A 27,548-nucleotide genomic window follows, 5' to 3' on the forward strand; every position below is an offset into this window, starting at 1 on the left:
GTGACACATAAAACTAAACAACAGTATCAAACAATCACATTGACAGTTACGGGATACTATATCCAACAGAATAGACATTTTTTCATGTACAAATGGAACATTTTTTCATGTACAAATGGAACATTTACCAAGACTGACCATGTGCTGAATGATTTAAAAAAAAAAAAAAAAAGTTTAAATTTAAAAGGACTGAATATTCTCTGTCCACAATGGAAATAAGATATTTGGGAAAATAACAAAGAGATGAGAAGTAAACACACTTGTAGTTAATCCATGGATCAAAATACACAAAGGAAATTAAAAAACATTTTTAACTAAATAATAATAAAAACTAACAACATTTGTGAAATGTACCTGAAGTACTGCTTAGTACTCAGAGGAAAATGAGTAGTTTTAAATACTTCTATTAGAAAAAAAGAAAAAGAAAGGGGGAGTTCCAACTTAAGATGCTAGAAAGAAGTAAAATATTAACCCAAAATAAGTGGAAAGGCAGGAGCAAATAAAAACAAAAACAATGAAGTAAGAATAGACAACAGGAAAAAAAAAATCAATGAAAAAGATTCTCTGAGATCAATAAAACTGATATAACTCTAGCTAGATGGAGCAAGAAAAAAACAAATTACCATAGTGAGGAATAAATGAAAGATGGGGTTCACAATAAATGCTATAAGCATTAAAGTCATAAGACAGTTATGAACTTCATACCAATAAATCCAACTTAAATAAAATGAATAAACTCCTTTACACATAAATTATTAAAACACAAGAAGCAGAAAACCTGAGTTGCCCTAGGTCTATGAAGAACACTGAATTCATAATTTTAAATATCTTTATAGATAACTGTAGGCCAAAATGGTTTCAACAGTAAATTCTATCAAACATTTATAGAAAAAGATAATAGCACTCTTCCCAAATTTTTTTAGAAAACAGGAAAGTGGGGAAAATTTCCCCACTAATTTTATGAAACCAGCATATTCTTTTTAAAAATTCCAACAGACTTAATATTATAGACCTCATGAACACAGTCATAAAAATATTTAATGAAACATCAGTAAACTTAATCCAGTAATATATTATCATGACCATGAGGACTTATTCCAGGAATGCAAAGTTGGTTGAAATATTTCAGTATGAGTAAATACGTTGATATTTTGGATAAGACAGAATTCTCAAAGAGAAAGAAGAGATATATAAACAGGGGAAGGTAAAGAAAAACCCTGTGGTATTAGGTTTAAATTATAGGTATAGGTATGAACCCAAATTTTAAAAATATTAAATTACATATCTCTTAGTCCAATCTGCTTAAGGAAAACCAGCAACCATACCCAAGGACCAATGAGTATACCTAGTGCCCATACTCTGGTTTTTAAATACCATTCTTCCCTAAAGGAACCAGGTTCTTAAAGAAAAATAAGATTGCTCCAGGGCTGGAACAGAAAAAGTACAAGATAAACACAGAACATCTTTTTTATGCTAGAAAGTGAGAAAGTGCTTCAAAAGAAAATTGGGAGGGGTGCCTGGGTGGCTCAGTGGGTTAAAGCCTCTGCCTTTGGCTCAGGTCATGATCCCAGGGTCCTGGGACTGAGCCTCCCATCAGGCTTTCTGCTCAGCAGGGAGCCTGCTTTCTCCTCTCTCTCTCTGCCTGCCTCTCTGCCTACTTGTGATTTCTGTCTGTCAAATAAATAAATAAAAATCTTTAAAAAAAAAAAAAAAAAAAAAAGGAAAAATGGGAAATGTTGAAAAGACCAAGTAACCAGCCTGAAGAAGCTCATACTGCCCAAATTTGGGACAAGATGAGCATCAATGTAAGTAGTAACAATAATGGATAAGACCCATTGCCTGGAGTCTGCAAAAATCCTTATAATGAAAGAAAGCAAGAGAGAGAGAGAAGGGAAACCTACAATTCCCTAAAGCAAAATGCCAACTAACAAATTTAACAGGAATGACAGTTATTACCATTTTGCAACTACCACAGTAATAAATTGGTCAAATATCGTCAATGTATGCTTATAACGCTGGATGAAAACTGAGGAACAGGATTTTAAGTCTCCATCAGTCTTTTTTTTATTCCTCTCAAATTACTTAATTACAATAGGAAAAATGAAAACTTTACAGTGGAAAACTTGGCACATATCACCTAACCAAGCTGTCAAAGTCACATCACCAGTAATGCAACTGACATCCTGTGCTTTATAATGCTTCAAGAATACAATGTAACTCAAATAGTGTTCTGACGAAGCCTATACTCTTTAAGTATTTCACAGTTATGAAATAAAAGAAAAAAAATGAAAAACTGTTCCAAATGATAAGTAACTAAAGAGTCCTAACAACTAAATGCAACATGCAGTCTTGGATGGGGGAAATTGCTACAATGGATATTACAGGGGAAAAAAATGACAAAAGCCTAATATTAAATATTCTCAATTTGATCACTGTACCATGGTTAGGTAAGAGAATGTTCTCATTTTTAGGAATTAATTATTTAGAGGAAAAGGGGTCATAATGTCTGCAATTTAATCTTAAATGATTCTGCTAAATCATTATCAAGTAGAAAGTGATAAAGCTAATGTGGCAAAATATTAATAACAGGTAAACCTAGATGAATGGTATACATTAATTGATTATACTATTCTTGCAACTTTTCAGTTTGAAATTTTCCCAAAATAAAATAAAAATTCCTTAAAAAAGGCAGTACAATTTATAGTAGCATCAAATACTTAGGGCAAAATCTAGTAAATGCTGTATAAGACCTCTACAATGAAAACTATGACTAAGAGAAATTTAAGAAGGCCTAAATAAATGGAGAAATCTGCTATGTTCATGTATTGGAAGATGCAAGTACTATAAAGAAATCAATTTTCACCATAGCACCTTATAGACTCAAAGCAAACACAAAAATCTTACCTTTTCTTGGGAAAAATGACAGGTTGATTTAAAATCTATATGGAAATGCAAAGGATCAGAAATCATCAAGACAATCTCAAAAAAGAAAACAGGATGCTTATTCCACCATACATTAATACTCAATTCCTCACTGAATTAAGACAATGGGATATTACTTCTATGATAAACAAATCAATGAAAATAAATACAAGTCTAAAAGCAAATCCAAGAAATCCAGGGGTATATATGCACAATGGAGTACAACTAACTGTTAAAAAGGATGAGGAAGCACTCTATGAATTGATACTACTGATTTCTAAGATATATTAAGTTTAAAATTGAAGTGCAAAACAGTAAAGTGTACTACTTTTTGTGTCAGAAAGAAAGAAAAATACAAAAATTTATATATATATATATATATATATATATATATATATATATATATATATATCTGCATGTTCTTGCAACAAGTAACTTAGCAAGGATAAATCAGAAAATGAGACTCGTTACCTACAAAGGATGCTGAGAAATGGGTGGAGTGACAGAGAATGAAGTGATACTTCTGATAGATCTCTCTGTAAAGTTTTGAGTTTTGGAAGAATGTTAATTTTATAAACATTCAAAAATACATAATTAAATAAAAATGAAGAGAGGGAACTGAATTTAAACACAAATGAATCCAACTGTTTTTCAAATAAATAATATTACTTTAGAGAAGAGGGGGGAAAATAACCAGACCCCCCTCACCCCACAAACCCCTAACCCAATAGCTTCTGAAGTGTTTCCAACCACATACCCTTAGTATAAGGGAATCTCATCTTGAATTCTTTATTCTAGGTTTATTTTCTGTAGTAGTAGAGGTATAGAAATTCTGAAAATCACAGGAACAAGCAAAACATACAAACCAAAAAACACACACACCCAAAAGAACATTAACAGTGTTGCGAGCCAGGGTTCTCACTGAGGTAGATAGGAAATACAAATTTAGAATTAGGAAAGAAAAGAACTCTGTGGTACTGGAAAGAAATTGGAAATATCAGTATAAATTATGATTTCTAAATATTTATACATTCTTCTCAGTTATGTTCTTTGGAAGGGCCAAGAAGCAGTAATACTCCAACAGCAATGAGCACATCTAGCACCCAGATCTTAGTTTCAAAATACCATTTCCCACTGAAAATGAACCAGGACTCCTGAGAGCAACTGCTGGCTCTAGAATTGGGAAGGGAAAGTATAAGTCTAAAATAACTTGTGACAGAAAGGAAGGAAGTACTCCCACTCAACAAATCTGGGACAATTTGAACACCAAAATAAATACGTTCTATAATGGGTCATGACACTATAAAATAAGAATCTATGGGTCCAAACTATTAATAAAGGACATATACAGGAGTAAATTGAGGGCTGTTTTTAGAATGCTGACTATGAAAATAAATAGAGGTAGTGATAGAACTGGGGAGAAAAATCACAATTTTTCAACTTTCAGAGTAAAGACTGCTTCAGGCAAAAATCACCAATAGATGCCAAATCTAAGATGAAGTCTGAGGAGGATCTGGATATGTCCATGATCTCGAAGTGTCTCTCCACAGTTTATTAGTTGCAAAGTGAAAAATATTAACTACATGCTGGAGAAGCCAGACCACAACTGGACCAGATGATCAAAATAAATATCACTAATAATGGAGAGATGGACATTGTAGGCCTCCAGATGTGATACCTTGAGGAGAACACACTTCTATAATAATCCAGTCAGAAACACATCACCTGAATCTTATAACCCATCAGAAATCCAAATTAAAGAACATTTCATAAAATAACTAGATGGTATTCTTAAAAAATGACAATGTCATAAAAGATAAAGGCTGAGGAGTTGTTACAAATTAAAGGATTCTGAGAGACATGACAACAAAATGCAATAAATGATCCTTAAGTAAATCCTGGACTGAGGAAAACAAGTATGATAAAAGACATTACCGGAACAGCTGACAAAATTAGAATATGGATTATGGATAAAGGCACTGTATCACTGTTAAATTTCATATATTTGATAAATATGCCATGGTTACAGAAATACACACTGACATATTACTGTATAAAGGGACGAGATATATACAACCTATCCTCAAATAGTTCCCCCCAATAAATAATATGCAAGAGAAAGAAATTCCATAAAATGTTAAGTTCTCTATACTGTCTTTGCAACTTTCCTGTAAGTCTGAAATTATTTTAAGTCAATTAGTTTTAGAACATATCTAATAAAACAGACCATAAGCCAAAATAGATAACACCAGTTTAAATACTTCTTTTACCCTAACCACCTCATTTCTATATCCTTAGATCAGGAAACAAATACAGGATTTCAATATTTGTTTGAAACTTTAAGGAATTTTGAAAGAAATTAATGGTACATGTTAAATAATAAAACAGAAAAAGGATTTCATGCTAACTTTGGTGAGCTTTGGGAATTTAAACCAAATTCCTCCCTCTTAAGAATGTGAAACCTCCCTATAATGTTGCACAATGTGTTAAGTATACTATATTGCACAAAAATGCACTATTACGGAATTGTTGGAATAAATTGTGATAGAGTCACACTATGGAATACACCAGTTTTTTTTTTTAAATATAAAGTGTATTATGAATACAAAAATATGGATATACTACATAATACAGAATTTTTTTTTAAGATTTTATTTATTTATTTGATAGAGAGAAATCACAAGTAGATGGAGAGGCAGACAGAGAGAGAGAGGGGAAGCAGGCTCCCTGCTGAGCAGAGAGCCCGATGCGGGACTCGACCCCAGGACCCTGAGATCATGACCCGAGCCAAAGGCAGAGGCTTAACCCACTGAGCCACCCAGGTGCCCCCATAATACAGAATTTTTAAGAAGCTGCTGATATACCGCGGCGCCTGAGTGGCTCAGTGGGCTAAGGCCTCTGCCTTTGGCTCAGGTCATGTTCCCAGGGTCCTGGGATGGAGACCCCTCCCCACCACCCCTGCATTGGGCTCTCTGCTCAGCGGGGAGCCTGCTTCCTCCTCTCTCTCTCTGCCTGCCTCTCTGCCTACTTGTGATCTCTATCAAATAAATAAATAAAATATTTTTTTTAAAAAGTTGCTAATATATCTATTTGTACAAAAATTAGAGTTCTGTTAGTGTATTTACATATGGGCCCAGTTATCAGTGACTACCTATAAGAGAGGGAGAGTAGGGAGAAGGGTACTATTATACCATTTGAATTTTTTTCCTAAAAGATTATGTACTACTTTTACAATTAAAAAACCAACACTTTGTATTCTTAGATATAAGACTGAAATCATACTTCAGTGAAGAACACAAAATATTACTCTGATAGCAGAACTATAACATGTTCTTATTACTCAACTATAACAAGATCTATTTTTACATTCAAGTACTTTTGTGCAATTGGTTTCATGTTTTTAATTTTTAATTTAACAAAGCCAACAACTTCTTTTTGGAAATAGGTAAGATAGATTATCAATCCAAAACTGAAAAACCCTTAGTTAATGGTAGTAAGAAAAATTTTAAAAGGCAAAACAAATATCCACACAATGTCTTTAAGAAAATTTACTCTGAAAATTTCAGTTGACAGCCAAGCCAAAGTATAATCTACACAAAGTACTTTACAACTGTAAGTGATTTATGATAGTAGAGAGACACAATAAATTCTTGAACTTTGAATTACTGAGCATCTTGTTATCCATTTTATGAATACATAAGATTATCATCATTCAGGTGTCCTTTCATTAATAACATATGCTAGGCTGTGTAAATAACTATGAATTAAATTCAATAAAATATTTATTAGGTTGCTAGCACAGTATGTTCGAGGCATTGTGCACTAGTGATACAGACAATCCCTAGTCAAGAGTATCCTACAAAATTTTTTAAATTGAATGCAATAATAAATAAAATTAAGGACTTTTAGAATCTTAACTACTCCTTCAATTAGGTAATTTGGGTGCCAAAACAACTTTCAGTCACTGTTTGCAATGTGGTATAAAGTCACATTTAGAGTACATTTGTGAATAGGCTGAATAGGTTCACTATTACACACTTTGATAAGCAGTGGTTACAGTCTCAAATGACAATCACCATTGGAATTGTGTGTATTCTGGGGTATTTTATCTATTTTCCTTTGTACATGAGTCAATCTCTAGGGACCCTTACGAAAACAATTATTTTTTTTAAGGCTTCTAAAATACTATTAGGAATATTATCATTACAATTCATTAAAATAAATCAGTAGGTATGCAGTATAAATTTACTAACAATAATTCCATAATTACTCTCAAACTTTCAATACCAGAAGAGACACACACAAGAATGTGTCTGTGCAAAGCATCTTAAGTTGTTTCCTTACATCTAGGCTAAGTACCTTGAGAACTATATTTGTTTCCTTGCCTTTGTGTACTAAAAGAACTGTCATTTTTCACTCTTTCAACATTTCTCAATTTAACTAAGCCCCAATCCCAGGACAAGGCTATGAGGATAAACAGATTTGGTCCCTAACTTAAAGGAACTCACAGTTCAGTGGGGACAAAGGCAGAGTCTACATGACATCATTAACACCTAACTTTCACCATGAAAAAAAAGAAAGGTGGGTAAAGATAAAAGCAGGAAGAAATACCGCTCTTTGAGAAATAACATACATACAAAGATTCAAACAAATACTCATCCACTTTCAAAAATCCCTGTTGGATGAGTTATTTGCAAGAACAATACACGATGTACAGTGTTCTGAGGCATGACGCTTGGTTTCCCCATTCTAACACGCAGTGACGTGACTTCAGGCTTGCCACTTAACCAGGTTCAGCCTCAGTTACTCTTCTAAAAATGTCAATATTATCTTACTACCCTAAGCCCGAATCATTTTACTAACATAAACCAAACTGTATCTAATGGTTTCTAAGTCTAAGATCTTCATTACTCACATACTCATACATCAGATTCCCCAAGCAATCATGGCCCGGAGAAGGAGTGTGAGTAAACTAGGTGAATTACGGTTCCTAAACTCAACTTTTACATCACCAAGAGAACCAACTGCGATAGGTCCTACATTGTGCTTTAAACGTGGTGGGCTCACAAAATGTGTTACACAGACCATGACACAGTCTTAAAAAGATAATCAAGAATAATTGAATGCCTTAACTGTGTACCTTTCTAGTAACAGCAGGGTATATTTCCTACCACGAATTCGAGTTTCTGCATTACCGGAACCACGCCTCCTGAAAAACCCAGGAGACACCAGAAAAACCTCTCAAAGGAATGGGAAGAAAGATCCTGGGTAAGCCAATAAAACGTTCCCAGTAAATAAGTAAGTGAAATAAGCCCTGTGTTTTTTCTTCCCCTCCAGCTATGCAGCTGCACACAGGAGAGAAACACTAGATTAGCATCATCTGCATTTCATTCCTTTTCTTGTGCAATTGCTCCCCGCCTATAATAAACAGACCTTGTGCTCAGGGGAGAATTCACTTCCCCGTTCAGTAAGTTCCTATTTTTCACTAATAACCCCGTCTCCAATCAACAACCACCCTCTTGGGAAGACCAGGCACTCCTCCCCCCCCCCACCTCCCGCTGCTGGCCTGACGCCCCCCACCCTAGAAATCCCCCCCCCCCTTTCGAGCCTCTGCTGCATAGGTCTCGAGGCTACGGGGGAAAGCGGAATAGGCCTGGGGTGCTGTGCGCAAACCGGAGGGGAGTCTAGCCCAGCCAGTGAGCGCCAAGCTGCCTCGACCGGCCGGGGGCTCACACAAGCGAAAGCGGAGCGGCGAGCCCCACGCCACCCCCCCACTTACCCACTTTGTCTTTCCCGTACATGTGCCCAGCCACCTGATGCGAGAGGGGCACGCATCCGTTGAGGAAGCAGAGCCTGCCGCCTGCCGGCTTCGGGGTGCCCTCGGGGGGGGCTTCGCTCACCGGTGGGGTCCGCATTTCTGGGGGGCCGGGCGCCTCAAGTCGGAGGGGGGAAGGCGGCTCCGTTGCCATAACGGGGAGCCGAAGCTGAAGGTATAGCCGCAGTGAGAGCAGGAAAAAAATAAGGCGGAAGGAGGGGGAGCCGGAGAACCCGAGGGTCGCTTAGGCTTGGCCGCGAGGAGGCCCGGGGGTTCCCGCGGCTGGTGCCCGTTGAGGCCCGGGAAGGGGGCCCATGACGCCGCGGAAGCGCGAGCGCTCCCCTGCCCGACTCCCAGCGGAGCGCGGCTCCCGACTCCTGCTGCTCTGCCGCTGCGGCTACCGTTGCCGGCTCAGCCCTGGAAACGGAACCGAGCCGAGGAGCGGCGGCCGCGGCGGCGCCCCGCTCTCCCTGGGGCCCTGACGGCGAGGGCGGCCCCACCTCCTGCGCCCCCGCCCCCTCCCGCCGTCCTCCAGTCCCCTCAGCTGCCGAGCGCGTCAGCGCCGCCTGCACCGCCGCCGCAGCCGCGAGCTTCCGACTGCGCGACCCGCTGCCGCCGCTGCTACTGAGCATGCCCAGAAGCTGCCCGACGGGACCCCCTGCAGCGGGGCGGGAGCCCGGCGCAGCCGGCGCGAACCGAAGGCTACGGGATGGGGCAAGGGCCCTCGCGGTCTTTCTCACACCCCCCCCCCCACACCGCCGAGCTGGCTTTACAGTACCAGCCGGGCTGTTGTAGCTTCATTCATTCAGTGGGCGTTTCAGCGCTTCCTGGGGTCCGGCTCAAAGACTCCAGGGGCTTCCAGGTGTGAGGAGCAATCAGTCACGTGTTGAGAATTGGGAGGCCGTGGTGCCCTGGCTTGGGAGGCTACCTGCAATCAACTTCCTCCAGCTCCCATCCCGCATGGAAACAAGAATAGTAAAAACAAGCAGCTTCTTAGAAAATGCACCTTCAAAACATCCTTTGAGTTAATTCTAACCCCCCTCCCCAAATTTGGGCCCCTAAACCGCTTTTATAAAATATTTTGTAACTGACACTAATTGCAGACTGTAGGAGATAGAGAATAATCTTAGTATCTTTTCGAGTACATTTTTTTGAAGAAATAAGCCGCTTTGTTTCTCCTACTCAGCCCCTAGCGCGGGTTCCAGGGTCCTCAATGGATAACTGGCTCAAAAGCATTAGAAAGTGACGTACATGGAGAGCGAGGTGAGGTTCTAAAATAGGACTTGTCTGCCACTGGCATTTTATAATGGAAACTGGTCGTGGCCGAACTGAGCAAGAAAACTGTAGATAAAATCTTAGATACCTGATTATGTCAAGTGTACTACCAGCACCTGTCCTTCGCCGTAAGAAACCCGCACACCTGGAAAAGACTTAAATCTGGCCTGGAATCTCTATTCTCCAAGCCCTGCCCCAGGCTCCAGGACTCCGCCCCCTACGACTGCGCACACTCAGTTGCTACCACTCTAGGTCCTCTCCTCCCTACTTTCCCGCTGTCAAAATCCGGACTCAAGACTTTAGACTGGGACGCAGCTCCGCGCATGCTCAGCATCAACTAGAGTAGCAATACACACCGGCTCACGGCCAGCCGCGGCGCCTGCGCCGTAGCGGCCTGGAGTCGGTACGCGTAGGACGTTTCTCGAACCTTGACTCCGGGCCTCCGCAAGAACCTCTTTGTGCCTAGTGTCCTGTGCACACTCCTTGCAAGCGACGGCGCCATGAGTCTGACTTCCAGCGTACGAGGTGAAGTGGGGCCTGGGAGCGGGTGAGGCTGGAGGCCTGCGCACCGGTTGCAGCTTCCTCAGCGCCTCTCTGGGCTGTTAGTTACCGCTGCCCTGCGAGCCCGCCAGCCCTGTAACCTTGAGATGTAGAAGGGCAAGCGTAGGGCGGGCCTGCGGACTCCCTGGGCCAAACCAGGAACGGGGGCGATGTCGATATGAATTGGTGATCTCTCCAGGCCTAAGGGGTACTGGGGCCATGGAAGCATCTACCCAAGTCTGGACCACGTTTTCCTTAACTAGCCGTGTCCTAAAACCTAACGATTCCGCCGCTAGCTTTTTTTTTCTTGTTCTCCTTTGAGACACCTCTGTTTTCTTAAATCACAGAGCTTGGAAAAGAGGAAAGGTTTTTTTAAAAAAAAAAAAAAAAAAAAGAACTGCTCCCCCTTCTCAAGTTTAAATCACCGTGGAGTCAGACCATCAATTTTCTGCAACCCTGAAGCAATGCGTGACTAATCACATCTTAGTTTTGTACATTTTTTAAAGGAAAGAAACCCAATCCAAGACCTTCAGTTTTCCCAGGTTTTTTGTTGTTATTATTGTGGGTTTTTCTTTTTTTTAATTTTCCTTTTTTTAATCCCTCTGGCATCTGCCACTCCGTGGCAGTAGTCCAGGAGAGAGGATTGAAAACGGAGCTCTCTGAACTCTCGGCTTTCTCAGCCTTGCTTCCTTTGCTCTAGTCTGGCGTTTGGAAACAGGTCCAGTTAAAATTAAGAGATTTGCTAGAATCTATTAATGTCGAGATTCACATTATAACAATTCTTGGTGGTGGTAGAACTGTTAAATATAATACTGTGCACCAGTAATAAAATACTCTGCCCAGGTATATAACGCCACGCCTCATAGTTTGGTTACCTTTAACAATTGTAAAGTAAAAGTAAAGAGATTGTCCAGAAGCTAATTAAAAAGAGCCTTGTTGATTCGTTTAGTAAATATTGAGCATCTAGAGTTCCCGGGTTCTGTAAAGGCTCTCTGTTTACCTGAGACCTAATTTTGTAATCTATTCTTTAAATTGGAGAATTTCATGTCTGTTTCTAAAAGTTACCTGGCAGAGTTAGGGTGATAACCCATGACATTTTTAACTTACTAATGAAGTTTGTAGGAGGTGATTATTTATAAAACTTATTTCAAAGCATGCTCATCTTTAAATAGAGGTACCTTGGTGCTCTTAAAATAGCGGTTTTTGTTTTTGTTTTTTAAAAAATCCAAGCCTGTATTTTCTCAGGAATAAAACTATTGTGTAAAATAAGTTATCGTATGACTTGAGCCACTGATAATTTTATAGGAAGACAGTTTGCACTTTTGTGATATGGAAAGATGCCAACACGATTTTAAAATGTGGAGTCACTTTGTGTATTTTAAACCTAGGGTGTAGTGCCCATTGAAATGTGAAGTAAGTGAACCCTAGGACTCCTTCAGACTCCCTGCTGGCCAATCTTTCTTGCAATAGAGACAAGGGTGTGTGTGTGTGTGTGTGTGTGTGTGTGTTCAATCCAACCATAAGTGTTGGCCAATCTTTCTTGCAATCGAGACAAGGGTGTGTGTGTGTGTGTGTGTGTGTGTGTGTGTTCAATCCAACCATAAGGGAATCCAAAGGAAACTTTCCCATTAGCTTGCTGTTTTGTGTGTGTGTGTGTAATCCAATCATAAGGGAATCCAAAGGTGACTTTCCTTGCTTTTTTCTAGGAATAGGAAATTGCTTGTTGAAGAGGGTTATCAGCTTAAACTTGAAGTACTCAACTTTGTAATGAGAAGTAACTACTTCTTATTTCACTTAAAAGTGTAAAGTTTGTTAGGAGGACTGTGGGCAAAGGTTCAAAACCTTTGTAAATCACTTTATCCAGCACCTTCTTATCTTCTTCTCCAAACACAGTAGTTTGGCAAGGAAGGGACAGATAATATATTGGGAGTCCACCTTATAATATTTAGACCTCAAATTGTTCCCAATTTTTAAACCACACTAAAAAATCTGAAATTTTGATTTTTTAATTTGGGGAAGATGAAAAGATGTCTCTTCTCAACTAAATAGATTAATAATTATAAAGGGCTTAAAAATAGTATGTGCTTTTTAAGTATATGTTAAATAAAAAATAAAAGGGTGTTGCCTATGCATGTAGAATTCTTGTTTGTATTCAGAAGAAAAAGAATGGGTTGTGGGTTATAAATAAAATTAATAGGGATCAGGCCAGGACATAAATCTGGGCAAGTCAATGAGGATAAGACATTGGAATTGAAATCCAGAGATCCTATTCAGTGAGATGGTTTTTGATATACCTTGAGTGGGTGATGCCAACCTTTGGTTTTCCCTTATTGACGTATAATCAATGTACTTATGCTGAACTTACTTTTTTATGTGATACCAGATACTATTAGTTTATTACAGTTTCTAACATTAAGCATCTTTCACTGCAATGGAGTCCCCCATCTTTAGTGACCCCTCCTCAACCCAGTATATGACTTTTAGGAAGTTTAGTATATGTGTTGCTCCTTGATACCTCTAAAAGTCATTGAATCTGCTCCTTTAGGTTATAAACAATAAATAAATATTGGGGGACATTAGGGACTATAGATGAAACAGGATTGGCAGTGAGTTTATCCTTGTTGGAGCTGAGTGAGGATAAATGGGAGTTCATTATAGTAATCCATGTATATGTCTGAAGTGTTCCATAATAAAGTTTTATTTTTATTTTTTTAAGATTTTATTTATGAGAGAGAGAGCGCATATGTGAGTGCACAAGCAGGAGGTGCAGCAGGCAGGAGGAGAAGCAGGCTCCCTGCTGACCAAGGAACCCCATGCAATTCAGGGCTCCATTCCAGCACCCTAGAATCATGACCTGAGCCGAAGGCAAATACTTAATTGACTGAGCGACCCAGGCGTTCCTAAAGCTTTATTTTTAATATAAAGAAATGTTTAAGTCCCACACTTACACAGTAGGTTAAGATGAGGCCAAAGATAAGTCAATTGGTGTAAGAGCAATGTGATGATAAAATAGACAGATGGAGTTGCAAATTCAAATTAATAATCTGTTCTTTCTTTTTATTCAGCTAACATTGAACACCACCTGTAAGCCAGGTGTTAAGAAAAAAACTACCAGGCACAGCCTGCCGATTTGGGAGAGAGACCTTAGGGAGGGAAAGATTTAAACATAGTTCCCCTCCCCCTCTCCTGAGAAGAAAAGGACATTCTGATTCTGTGGCAGTTGACACTGGGGGAAAGAGGACAGTTTTGGACAGATAAGGGACTAAAGGAACAGAAACAGGGTGAGATTTCTGTCTAAGTTAAAATAATTTCCACAGTAGAAGAGAAAAGCTGGGGAATGGGTTATAAACAAGAGATTGTTTTCGATATCTGAATTATCCTGAGAGAAAACCAGTATTCTGCTATACAAATCAATGTTATACAATAGTAGACCAAGGGAAGAGTAAGAATGGAAAGGATTATTTAGAAATGTATTTCCTGTATTTTGTTCTTTATATTGGTTTATTCATTGTATTTGTAGAGAGAGAAAGCATGGTTAAGCAAGATTGGGAAGGGTGGGGTTTGATCTAACTGTAGGAATACTGTACCTTGAGAGATGTTTATAAGAGAAGGGAAGTGAGGGTAAAACCAGAGGCAGCAGTAGTGCTCAGTGCTCTCTGGACCCCAGTTAGGAAAGAATGTCTGAAAGGTGCCAGCTGAAATGTCTTTGAAAATTGGGTTTTAGTAAAGTCTCATTTTGCCTTTGAGGTTGTGTTTATTCTTAATAGAATATGCCCACTATTGGGGCGCCTGGGTGGCTCAGTGGTTTGGGCTGCTGCCTTTGGCTCGGGTCATGATCTCAGGGTCCTGGGATCGAGCCCCGCATCGGGCTCCCTGCTCTGCAGGAAGCCTGCTTCCCTCTCTCTCTCTCTCTGCCTGCCTCTCTGCCTACTTGTGATCTCCGTCTTTCAAATAAATAAATAAAATTTAAAAAAAAAAAAAAGAATATGCCCACTATCAAAAACTAAATGTTACTTAGGTTTTGTTGTTTTTAATGGTTTGTTATATTGGGTTTTCATTTCTTTCTCTATTCTAATTGTTGACTTTTCAGACAATCGTCATTCTTGCCTGTCTCTACAGTTTCCTTTTCCTTCTTTCCCCTAGAGTTGCTAGTGGCATCCACAGCTTTTTGCCAGGAAAAAAATATATATATATATGATTCATTTATCATGAAATGATAAAACAGTAACATATTTCTTATTCTGGGAACTTTTACATTTGTTTTTATGAGATTAGAGAATTAGGTTTTTGGGTGGGGGATGGAAATTCTTAAGAATTTATCTAGTCCTGATTCTAAAAAACCCACTGGAGCAAATGCAAAGCCATTTTCCTAGCACACATACGCTACTATGACATTTATATAGGGTCATAAGTCACCTTTGTTAGGGGGTAGAGTAACACTGCATGTTTTGATTCCCTGTGGGGCAGCTACTTTTCAATAATATCTAGACTCAGTTTCCATTTCTTCATTTGCTATTGCCTCTTTTGTGTGTCAGTTATTCTGTCATTTATTCCACTGTCAAAAATTCCAGAGAGGTAAAGGTTTAAAAAAAAAAAGTCACTATATGGATTCAGTGGCTAATATGAGAAAAGAGAATAGAAGACTGTTTTGATGGTTAAGAAAGATTCTTTTGGCCTATTACGGTTTTCAGGTAGAAATTCTTATAGGATTTCTTTCTTACGTTGTGAGACAAATTAATCTTAATCAATTTTAGTTCTTTGGGTTTCAGACCTTTTTGATATATGTAGGCACTATTAAAGCAAATCTGTTAGGGATTACTTCATAATTCACCTAAAAAGTAGGGTGTAACTAAGATTTCACAATTTTTATTGTCTTAATTTATTCTTTTGGGGTATTTCCTCCTTTTAAGTTGATACTAAAGATAATATTTAAGCAAATACACTAGAATATATACTATGCATAGCAGTATTTTAGCCCATTTTGTGATACGTACATTAGCTAATCAGAGTGGCTTTCCATTAACTTAGAAGCAGATTGCTACAGCTCCTGCCATGTCCCTTCTCATGGGAGTTCCATGGTAAATAATACATCAGAAAGGACTATCATGAACCAAGCTAGAAATCAGAGTGAAGTTTCAGCCCTGTTTGGAATTGCTACAGGGTAATATCATGAAGCTGCACTAAAATTCAAGACCAATCTACACAAAATGTGTAGTTAAAAACGTTCTCGGGGCGCCTGGGTGGCTCAGTGGGTTAAGCCGCTGCCTTCAGCTCAGGTCATGATCTCAGGGTCCTGGGATCGAGTCCCACATCGGGCTCTCTGCTCAGCAGGGAGCCTGCTTCCTCCTCTCTCTCTCTGCTTGCCTCTCTGCCTACTTGTGATCTCTCTCTGTCAAATAAATAAATAAATAATCTTTAAAAAAAAAAAAAAACGTTCTTTAGTGAGTCCAAAGTTTGAAGTTGTCAAATAACTTATTAACTTGTCTTAGTCCTGTAGCACCTGGGAAGGACATAATGTTAATGTTTATTTTAAAAGGATTTTAGCAAGGAAGAATAGAAATATTGTGGAAAGGAAAACTATTGTGTAAAGAATACTGTAGTTGAAAGTAGAATCCAAGGAATGAGTTAAAAGAGAGGACCCAAGATAAAAGGAACTAAGAGTGAGAATGGTTGTTCCTTCCCATTATAGTTTTGTAAGAATGAGCTCCAGTTTAATGTAGGGCACTATTAGGAAGGGTGATTAATCACAAATAAGAAATTTGACTCAATAGTGCAAATAAGCCATACAGTTAATTATTCATTATATGTTTTTATTTGTTCTTGGGATGTGTTTTTTGTACTTATCTCTCTAGAGCTTTATTTGATAGTCTGGGAACTTATTACAAACACAGAGAAGATCTGACTCAGGAAGTGCTGGGAAGCAGTCCAGTGTGTTTATCCTGACCCCTGTTCAACTTCTTCCTGCAGTTCGCTGGGAATAGACAACTCTCCTCTGAGGCTGAGGCTAACCAGACTATGCAGAACTTTCTACTCTCCAACATTCTGTGGAACTGGGGTAGTTAAGTGCTTGGGTTTCTAAGGGCTGCTTGAAAAGCTACATGAAAAGAATAAGTAGATGGTCTGTTAGTCAAGCAAATAATTGAGTAGAAAAATGTCATTAAATTTAAAATGACGTTTGTAGGGAATTCAAATCATCATCCACTGGTGGGTAATGGAAATTTAGACTTTATTGAGAATATAACTGTAATTATATTCATGTTTTCTCTGAAATAAGAAATTAATACATTCTGATTTAATACATTCTGCCCTTCTCTAATGAGAAAGCACTTTGACATTTAAAAAACAAAAACAAAAACTTTTGAGTGACGGAATCCCAGAATCCTGCTGGATATATTTCTTTGAATGTTTAAGGGCAACTTTGTTTTATTTGTCCTTTTGTTTGTTTTTTCTCTTCAGATACCAATGCTGTTTGTGGTTATGCACTTTAAAATCACTAAAGGACCTACTATTTAAATGAACTCTGATGAGTCAGTTTGTTAACATAATCACCTCCTGATTTTTTGGGTGGGGGTAGTCTTTATAATCTGAATTTTTTTATCAGGTTTTTTTTTAAGCAGTAGGTATCTTCAGGTTTACATTTTATTTTAAATCTATGAACACTTTAAAAATTATTATTAAACATCATTTTTTTCTTTTTTCTTTTCTTTTTTTTTTTTTTTTAAGATTTCCTCTATCTCAATTTAGCTATTATCTTTCAATAGAAAATACGCAATAGCCTCAGTAAAGGCTGGGGAAAATCTTAAGAATTGTTACACCATTGTGTTGTGATTATTTTGTTAACAGTAAAAATTTTTGACTGTCGGAATGCTTAACTCAAAAACTAGATTTCCTGAACATATCATATTAGTAAAAATACACATTATTAGTTTATATTTTGGTTTTGATGATTATTCCTGTTTTCCTTCCCCGCTCTAGTTGAATGGATCGCAGCAGTTACTATTGCTGCTGGGACAGCTGCAGTTGGTTATCTAGCTTACAAAAGATTTTATGTTAAAGATCATCGCAACAAATCTATGGTAAACCTTCACATCCAGAAAGACAACCCCAAGATAGTACATGCTTTTGATATGGAGGATTTGGGAGATAAAGCTGTGTATTGCCGTTGTTGGAGGTCCAAAAAGGTGAGGAAAACAAGTCTTTTATGTTAGTGCCATCTTTAATGTAACATTTCTTTTTAAACTATTCTGTCAAACATGTATCACTAGATATTATTAGGATATCTCTTCATCTTTTTTTTTTTTTTCATTTGTAAGTAATCTCTGTGCCCATCATGGGGCTTGAACTCACAACCCTGAGATCAAGAGTCACCTGCTCCACTGACTGAGCCAACCAGGCTCCCCTTTTCTTTCTTTCTTTTCTAATGCATTCTGTTCTTCTCTGTTTTTCATGTTCTCTTCATGAGTATATTTCCTAAAATGTATAACTATTATGCAGTAAAATTGCGTTATTCCCTTACTGAGTTCAGGTGAGTGTAACTGTATTCTTGATCAAGAAGAGAAAAAAAAAAAAAATCCCTTTATTTATTCTTAGGATTTCCTCCCCAAGTGGATCTTTGCCTCCACTTTCCCAGGAAAGAGTATGCAGCCTAAAACACAAAGAAACACAGAAGGGTAGATTCTTTTCTTGAGCTTTTTAAGTTCCTGAATTCTAGGACAAGTTTTAGAAAATTCAGGAGAAACTTGGAAAACTATCTTTGAAAATTTCTTATCTGATATATTGACACTGTATCTAAGCTTTCTTTAAGCTATAGCTCCTGTAATTAAATACATAACAGGATTTTTTAAATCTTCTTTTGTGGGACGCCTGGGTGGCTCAGTTGGTTAAGCAGCTGCCTTCAGCTCGGGTCATGATCCCAGCCTCCTGGGATCAAGTCCCACATCGGGCTCCTTGGTCAGCAGGGAGCCTGCTTCTCCCTCTGCCTCTGCCTGCCATTCTGTCTGCCTGTGTTTGCTCTCTCCCCCTCTCTCCCTCTGAAATAAATAAATAAATAAATAAATAAATCTTCTTTTGTGATAATTACATTTCATCAAGTTCCATTTGGAACTCTTATCTGTGATACCTGCAGCTTTTAGACAGTGATGGCAGGTAGTGAGGTAAAGATGGTAAATCCTTTCCTAAGGTCATCTTGAAAAGCTTCATACATTGAATGTGATGTATTGTAAGAAATATGGTGAGTGTACTGCCACTATTTGTATTTAAATAAGATGGATTTCACCAAAGATGATACTATAACACTTAATAGACAATAGGGCACCTGGGTGGCTTAAGCGTCCGCCTTCAGCTCAGATCGTGATCCCAGAGTCCTGGGATTGAGTCCAGCATCAGGCTCCCTTCTTAGGGAGCCTGCTTCTCCCACTCCTCTCCCTGCTTATGTTTTCTCTCTCTCTCTGTCAAATAAATAAATAAAATCTTAAAAAAAAAAAAAAAAAGAAAGAAAATAGACGATAAAAATGATTTATCTGTTTCTGAAAGCACGTGTCAGGGACCATCTCTTTCCACAGTGGGAAACCATTATCACAAATTGTATATCAAATAAGGAAGACGTTACAAACTAGGTACTAGAAAGTGTATTCTAACTCTCTTCACCAATAAAATGATGATGTATAATCCAGTGATACGTTGCGAGATAATGTCATTGTATTTGAAACTGCTTGGTGATGAACATATGGAATGTGAAAAATTAATAGTTCCATTACAGGTTGTACCTTAAAAAGAACAGTGTTCATTTGGTATGTAGGATTATTTATAAGTACTAGTGGGGTTGCTAGAAAATAATCCTCAGTAATATTCTGTAGACCAGACCTGGTTTGTATTTTAAAAATAATGTTCATTATAGGTTTTATTCTGCTGTTGATCACCAAAATATACAAAACAATGCCTTTAGAAATTCAGGAATCTTAAGTCAGTTTAGTAGTTCTTTAGTCAATGATCATTTAGTGTCTACTATATACTTATTAGAAAAGGTAAATTGTAATATACCAAGTATCATAAATGTGTACAGTAGACTCAGTGCTTTAAATAAAAGAAAGGGCTTACACTGTGCTAGAATTTTCTAGGATAGCGTAGTGATATACATGGGAGTTAAATTGCCCTTGGAAAGTGTGATGGTATTTAAATAAACTACCAGTTTGGGGGGAAAGTCTTTATTAAAATCTGTAGGAAAGGACTCAAGTGAGCAAAGTGGTGGGATCAATAAAGAATCTAGTCTGGTCACTGCTCTTCCATCCCCCCCAGGAATAAGTCCAAATTGAGGAGAGTCTTAAGTATCTTTGCGAGGAGTTTGTGCCTGCAGACATGGGGAACTTCTTGTCAGGAATTTCCAAAGTTATAAGACTTATGCGAGAGTGATAGCTCTACGAATGGAAAAGAATGAACCCATAGAGGAAACATTTTGAGGGAAGGATAAGCTTAATGCACTGACTGATTGATAAGGGAGATTGGTGGAGAAAAACTGAAACTAATTAACGAATTTAAACCTGTTGTATTAGAAGAGATGGTGCTGCTAACAGAAATAGGACTTCCAAGAAGAAAAGCTGATTTTCTAGAAAGGTGACAAGGAATTCAATTCCAAAGTGAATTTGAGGTGACATTTGAATGGAAATGTTCAGCAGATAATCTGAAATGTGGGTCTAAGGCTGAGATATCAGGTTTGGAGATAGAAATCAGCAAAACTGAGGAGTTAAACGTAAGAATGCTTATGTTTAAGCATTAAGAATGCTTAAGAAGATCCGTGATGCAGATAAAAATCAAGCATGAAATCTTGGGGAATTTTTTGCATTTTTGGAAAGAGGAATAAGAGCCAAAAAAGGAGATGAAATGGGCCAGAGTCAGAAGAAAACTGGAACTTTCTCCTTTCCATTATGAAGCCATGATATTCTTAAAGACTTGGCTATGAACATAGGCTTGTGTAAAGACAACTAGGTCAATATTATAGTATGAGTTGCATTAAACAATTAGGCAATTGACCTTTTGTTGTCATTTCAACAGAATAATTAGAATAGAAGCTATGCTGTGTCTAAGTGGGTTAACGTGTGAATTACTAAAAGTGAAATGCTAAGAGTCTGAGTCTGAGTATATGTTAAAATTTCAGTAACTTTCATAGTAAATAGAAAGGAAAAGAAAGATGACTGCTTTAGTGAAATCTAAAGCGTAGATTTGGGGTCAACTAAGGGGTGTTTGCCTTGGTTGGATTTTCCCAGAGGGTAAAGAAAGGGTCAATAAAAGCAAATAGGAACGTATGAGGTCTAAGATCTTAAGTATATCAGGAAGAATCATAAATGGACACAAGCTACTGGTTTAAATGTTTATTAGACTTTATAATTCAACAAAACATTCTGGGATTATTTTTTCATCCCACAGTTTCCAGATTCTTAAACCAGAGATAGTCATTTCCCATAAGTAGACATCAAGGAAAGGAATGACAGACCAGTGAATTTATTTCCCGTTTTCTTTTTTTTTTAAACTTATCTTTTATGCTGTTAGTGATCCTCTTTGCATCTAGTATTTGTCAGTTCTGAATTTTCACTGAATTTTAGGAACTTTTTATTCCCACATGAATCAGTTAAGAATTCACTTTGAATTTTATTCTTGTTAATGGATGTTCTTATTCTTCTGATATCTTTGGAAACTCCCCCATTCTGGAGGTATGTAAGGTTATCACAGAGATGCCAACTCACACATTTCTCTACCAGTGTACAAAAGACTTTAATTAATACCTTTGGCTGTATTGAGTTCATAATCAGTAATTTTTTTTTCTTCATATAAACCAGTTGTGTTTATAATGCAACAAAATGAAAACACCTTTCTACTTATCTCAGAAAAGTTACATATGATACAATCTTTAATTCTGTTCTGATTCATTCTTAAGGTACAATCACTAGTGTAGCCCATTGTGTGGGTTTAACATTTTTGAGTGGTTTTCTCAGGCCTAATGAATCCTCTCTTAGCAGTGTGCAGAAATTACATTTTTAAATATGCCTTGTTTGTCCTCCCCCCCCCCCCAGGATTGGTATGCCGTCTGCTGTTTCAGAAACATGGTTATTTCATCATATTTCACAAAAGGGCTATCCATATGTGACAGGAGAAAGAAAGGAGGCAATAGAGAAGTGACTGCAGGAAAGATAGTGTTTGAGACAGTGCTGTCTTGAAAGAGGTGGAAGATGAGAGTGGGAGCTCAAATGTGAAACTCAGGAAGGAAGAGAGAGCTTTATTTTAGAAATAAGAAAGTGAGAGGACTTTAATGTTAGAGGGAAGAGTATGCAGCATAGTCTTGCTAGATTGCCACCCTACCCCCACTCACCTGAGTTGTGTTTTGGCCATCTAGGAGGCAGGAGAGAGTTTGAACAAGGACAGTAGATGCACACACACTAAGAAATAAGAATAGAGGAAAGGTGTGCCAGTTACTGTCAGGAACTCAAATGAAGTTGAAATGCAACTGAACATACTGTGTAGAATCATTTTGTTTCATTTACAACTTCAGGATTTTAATTAGGTCTTTTGTTAGTGGTGTGTTTTGTTTTAGGTTGTGTGTGTCTGTGCTTTATGGAAGTCTCCAGCCTATTAATGATTTGGAAGAGAGTGCATGGAGTCTGAAACAAAATTCTGAGTGACGGTTGCATAGCTTGACCAATCCACATAAGGATAGTCTTATAAAATCTTAATTTCTCTTAATATATTTTACTACTATCTTACATTTTACTTAAAGTAAGTCGCTAAGAATGGAATAAAATGTCGTATCCTCTCAGATTATGTCAGATCTTACTGCTTTTCTTTCTCAACCAAAGCAAGACTATTTCTCAGAGTTTATGGTAGTCAAAATGGCCCCTGGCAACTTCCTTGGGAAATACAATTCAAACTCATTAAAAATACAAAGTTTGGAGAAGGAAAATAATTTGTTTTAATTGTTGCAGATAAAAAAGGTGAGGATCATTTATTTATTTTTATCTTGAAATACCCAAAAACCAGAAACATAACTCGAGATTAAAGCCTTTAAAAAGATGCAAATCTTGTGTATTTTATGAAGACTGATGATGTTGCTAGCTTTCTAAATGAAAAGAATTTCTAGGCCTTTTTTGGTTGACCCTAATCTTTTTTTTTTTTTTTTTTAGATTTTATTTATTTATTTATTTGACAGGCAGAGATCACAAGTAGGCAGAGAGGCAGGCAGAGAGAGAGGAGGAAGCAGGCTCCCCACTGAGCAGAGAGCCCGACGTGGGGCTCGATCCCAGGACCCTGGGATCATGACCTGAGGTGAAGGCAGAGGCTTTAGCCCACTAAGCCACCCAGGCGCCCCGACCCTAATCATTTTTTAAGCCTCTTCTCTAAGTCCTCTCTTCTCTAATTTTAAAAATCTGTGGGATTTGTAGTTTACTAATTGGGTTAACAAATACATGATATTTTCTGGACATACAGGAAGTTCAGCCAATTCAGTTTGCAAGCTTTTCTCCAGAATTTGTTAATAATAACAAACACTGGCATGTTAGATTTTAGAATCACTCATGAGCTAAACTTTTTTCCATCGGTTATTTAGGTTTTACTTTTAAATATTGATGACTACGTGAATTAAATATACCCTTTGTGGGTTTTTTTGTTATTTCATCTCTTTGCTTGACTGTTTAACAAATTTCAAATCTTCAGTGAAAGGGTATTTTTTGTTTTTGATATATAATTGCATTAATACAAAAAATACTATACTTCCTAGATTACATTTGAAAGTATACACATATTTTCTTTCTCTCGCATAGTAAAGTTAAAAAATAGAACAAGACACTTCCTGAAAAACATAAATACTGTTACATAATTTACAATTTGAATTTTTTTTAATTTTTTCAATTTATTTATTTTCAGAAAAACAGTATTCATTATTTTTTCACCACACCCAGTGCTCCATGCAATCCATGCCCTCTATAAATACCCACCACCTGGATTTTAATGCCATGTAATTGACATTCATATTGAGAATCATGAATTAATTTCAATAAATATATCCCATTTATATGTATAGTGTATTCTTAAGAAATTGCTAATCCGGTCCTGTAGTAACTCATCTTGGTCCTGGTTGGGGGGGAGGAGTTTAGTTTTTTTCATTAACTTATAGTGAAAACTCTGATGAGTAAATATGAAAATACCTAATCTTCACATGAAGTTTGGGAGAAGATTCTGCCCTAAGTCAGTAATTCCTGAGATTAATAAGGTACTATTAAAAGATATATGTGTCTCTGAACAAAATGATTTTTAATGCTTAGTTTACATTTTAAAGTCATAAAAACTTTATATATTATGAAAGCATGAAAGTTTTTTGAACAAATAGCCAAAATCTACTGTTGGCTGCTTTTTTTTTTTAGTATTTTATTTATTTATTTGACAGAGATCATAAGTAGGCTGAGAGGCAGGCAGAGAAAGAGGAGGAAGCAGAGAGCCGGATGTGGGGCTTGATCCCAGGACCCTGGGATCATCACCTGAGCCAAAAGCAGAGGCTTTAACTCAATGAGCCACCCAGGTGCCCCTGTTCGCTGCTTTTTAAAGAAATATGTTTTCTTTTAAAACAGGAAACAGACAAATTTCTGTTTCTAGGCATACCTAGATTATCATATAAAAAGTATATTCTCATCTTAGATATATGGCTTTCTTAACGTTTTATAAGATGTTCTTTGTAGATTTCTCTGTAGATTTCTCTCCTGTTCTTGATTCTATATAGAGAGGGAGATAATTTTTGAACATGTATTATTTTTCTAGAATTTTTCAGTATTTTAAAAATGAGATTCAAAAAGAAAGAAACATGCTATTTCAGTAAGTTATTTAAGGCTTTTCTATTTTAAATACTTTATATTTTAGAAATACATTTTATAATCTGTATATGTAAAACTGTTCAGTAACATGTTTTGTGTGTGCTGTTTATAAAAAATGGAGTCTTTTACAATGTAAATTTGTATTCTCACTGTAAAATCATCTGTGTTTGTTTATTAAATGTATGTCACCTTGAAATGCTGATCTCTGCTATAGGGTACATTTTAGTTTGATTTTTGTGGATTGTTATGGCCTCTTATCCATGCCAAGAAAAAAATGAGTTTTGATTGATTGTTTTTGTTGTGAGGACTTGTTTTTAACAGGAATATACTGTGTACCATATCCTATTGAGGGAAGAAAGAGGAAAAGAGGAGGGGAGGGAGGAGAAAGGAAAGAAGAAAAGAAAGCATTACATACATTGCATTGATGTTGCCATCTACCCCAAGATAGAATTTTTACTTGGAAATATTAGATATGCTCGTACCTTGACTTTTGCTGTAAATTTTAACTAATTTACTGTATCTTGGAATTATATACAAATAGTAAAATTAAAATTGAATTTCTTTAACATGAGATTTTAATCTTAGAATAGACACTTCTAATGTCAGAGTTGAAGATTATATACCCTTATTGTCTGTTTTCAGGTATCTAAAACTATACTGCCTCCACTGTGAGTAATGAGGCAATTTTAATCTTAAGGCTAAGATTCCAGTCATCTAAATTGGCCTCTTCAGTGCAATAGTTAGTGTACCTTAAACCAAACAGTGACTCTAGATTCTAGAATGTTAGGTACACTTCAGACATCAAGAATAAAACAAAGATGCTAGCTATCATTACTTAATGTGAAATAGAAATAAAAGGTATAAATATAGAAGGAAAGAAAAAATAATTTACTAGTAATTGGACCTTCTAAGTGTAAAATCCTGAGGAGACACGTAAAACATTCCTATTTTTGTCATTTAACAGTAGGAAGGCTGTACCTGCAAAAACTGTTGATAATATATAAGTAGTTAGGTATGAAAATATACCTAATTATGATAACTATAAAATATGTAAGACAGAAATAATGTTATCAGAGTATGCATGAGACCTTAAGATGAGGATTCCAAGAGAAATTAAATAGTACTTGGCAAAAAAATAATTCTCAGGTTTATCTGGAAGAAAAATTGGCAAAGTTTAATAAAGATAGGTAGAGAATAAATAAGAAAAGTCTAACAAGAATAATTTGAAGGAAACCTAGCTCTACCAAATACTGAAGCATATTTTAGACATCATTATTACCCCAGCAGAGTAGATTGATGAGTATGATAATGTAGAACCTATCAATAGGCATTTTTACAGGTACAACTTACTTTGTAAAATTAGGAATGAAGGTGTAACAATTGTACAAACTCTATTAATATTGAAGCAACAGGATCTTAGAACATCATTTTGTAAAGTGTGTTCTGTAGAACACTATAATAATAGATATCAGAGTTAAAAGCGTCCATGGCAGAGGTACCTGGGTGGCTCAGTGAGTTAAGTGTCTACCTGCGGCTCAGGTCATGATTTCAGGGTCCCGGGATCGAGCCCTGCCATCAGGCTCTCTGCTCAGTGGGGAACCTGTTCCCCCCACACACCCGCCGCCTCTCTGCCTACTTGTGATCTCTCTGTCACATAAATAAATAAAATCTTCAACAACAACAAAAAAAGCATCCATGGTTCAGTCAGCCTGGGAAATTTTGAGCTAAAATTGTATTTTTTAATAACAGGACTTATTTTAAAAATGTATGCTACAAATCAAGAGAATTATATATGTTTTTTAAAACATAATGAAACCAAATCAGAACATCTGTTAGGACTTCTTTGGAGCACACTGACAGGCACTGTTAGAAATTTACTTCTGGGGGTGCCTGGGTGATTCAGTCATTAAGAGTCTGCCTTCTGCTCAGGTCATGATCCCAGGTTCCTGGGATTGAGCCCCGCATCTAACTCCCTTCTCAGAGGGAAGCCTGCTTCTCCCTCACCTGCTCCCCGTGCTTCTGTTCCCTTTCTTGCTGTGTCTCTGTCAAATAAATAAAAATAAAATCTTTAAAAAAAGGAAAGAAATTTACTTCTGGGGTGCTTGGGTGGCTAAGTGGGTTAAGCGTCTGCCTTCGGATCAGGTAAGGATCCCGGGGTCCTGGGATCTAGCCCCACATCCGGCTCCCTGCCCAGTGGGGAGTCTGCTTCTTCCTCTCCCACTCCCCCTGCTTGTTTTCCTGCTTTTGCTATCTTTCTTTGTCAAAATATTAATTAAAAGAAATTTACTACTGTCACTTTTCTACCACTGAATCCCAAAATGTCAGTTATATTTAAAATGTGAAATCATGTAAAGAAATTTACTCTAGGAGAAAGATGTCTCCATGAAGAATGTTAAAAAGGGAAATACTGGCATGTTTGTATGAAACTAATAGGAAAGTAACATGAAAAAATTAGCAAAAACGTTTGGGAAAAATTGCTGCAAAGATGATCAAAGGGATAACACACAAATTGATTCTAAACAAATGAACTGAGGCTCTAAATGGACATAGTTCACTAGATGGGGAATTGTAACTGTAACATATAAACAGAGAAAAGATACTCAGCATCCATGAACAAATACCACAAATGGAAATGCAGTTAATCATCTGTATTATCCACAAGTTGATTTCTTCCTTCTGCTTGGTGTTTGTACTTCAAATGTGCTCTTTAAGAATACTTATATAAGGTGGGCTAAGAAAATCTTTTTATTGAGAAAAAGCATCACCCCCACTCTGCTAAGCTAATAGTGATTTTGCAATTAGACATTGACATTCTCTCTTTTTCTAGTTCCCATTCTGCGATGGATCTCACACAAAACACAACGAAGAGACTGGTGACAACGTGGGACCTCTGATCATTAAGAGAAAGGAAACTTAAATAGACAGTTTTGACACTGCAAACAAACTTAAGATGTTTTCTGATTGTTTAATTAGAATGACTGCGACTTCTGTCTAATTCGCCTCCCCTGGGTCCTAGATGTGGTCTCTTGGAAACTGCAGCTTTCATATTCATGGCATTTGCCTTACTTGTTGAACCATTGTGGTGCACATTTGTTAAAACGTAAAAAAGGAAAAAGTAAAAACCAACTTCATGGCTTGTGGGTTATTTT

At 37.3% G+C, this 27,548-nt stretch overlaps 2 protein-coding genes across 6 annotated transcripts in view; one reads left to right on the top strand and one right to left on the bottom strand.

Moving 5' to 3' along the window:
- Positions 1 to 9,366, bottom strand: part of IPMK (inositol polyphosphate multikinase) — a 42,471-nt gene extending 33,105 nt beyond the window's left edge. Inside the window, exon 1 of one of the 4 annotated variants that reach the window (XM_082719501.1) lies at positions 8,702 to 9,366. In XM_082719501.1, coding sequence (XP_082575627.1) covers positions 8,702 to 8,891 — 190 coding nt within the window. In that variant the 5' untranslated portion in view covers positions 8,892 to 9,366. The remainder of the gene's footprint in view (positions 1 to 8,701) is intronic. The other 3 variants (XM_082719502.1, XM_082719499.1, XM_082719500.1) reach the window with 3 other exon arrangements.
- An 893-nt stretch (positions 9,367 to 10,259) lies between these two features.
- On the top strand, positions 10,260 to 27,544 carry CISD1 (CDGSH iron sulfur domain 1). 2 transcript variants are annotated; one of them, XM_082719504.1, is made up of 3 exons: positions 10,260 to 10,537; positions 17,528 to 17,733; positions 27,227 to 27,544. In XM_082719504.1, the coding sequence occupies exons 1-3, from the start codon at positions 10,513 to 10,515 to the stop codon at positions 27,314 to 27,316; spliced, it is 321 nt and encodes a 106-aa protein (XP_082575630.1). In that variant the 5' UTR covers positions 10,260 to 10,512; the 3' UTR covers positions 27,317 to 27,544. The 2 variants fall into 2 exon arrangements, with proteins under 2 accessions (XP_082575630.1, XP_082575629.1); XM_082719503.1 differs by lacking the exon at positions 10,260 to 10,537 and adding an exon at positions 16,525 to 16,607.
- The last annotated feature ends 4 nt before the right edge of the window (positions 27,545 to 27,548 follow it).

Source organism: Mustela nivalis (assembly GCF_964662115.1).
Source record: "Mustela nivalis genome assembly, chromosome: 2".
NCBI lineage: Eukaryota > Metazoa > Chordata > Mammalia > Carnivora > Mustelidae > Mustela > Mustela nivalis.

What these genes read in the sequence shown, in the direction of transcription:
- CISD1 (XM_082719503.1), top strand. Translation starts at nt 16,568, where the DNA reads ATGCAGAACTTTCTACTCTCCAACATTCTGTGGAACTGGG. An exon ending in CAACATTCTGTGGAACTGGG is followed by an intron (nt 16,608 to 17,527) that starts GTAGTTAAGTGC and finishes TCCCCGCTCTAG; the next exon opens with TTGAATGGATCGCAGCAGTT. An exon ending in GTTGTTGGAGGTCCAAAAAG is followed by an intron (nt 17,734 to 27,226) that starts GTGAGGAAAACA and finishes CTCTTTTTCTAG; the next exon opens with TTCCCATTCTGCGATGGATC.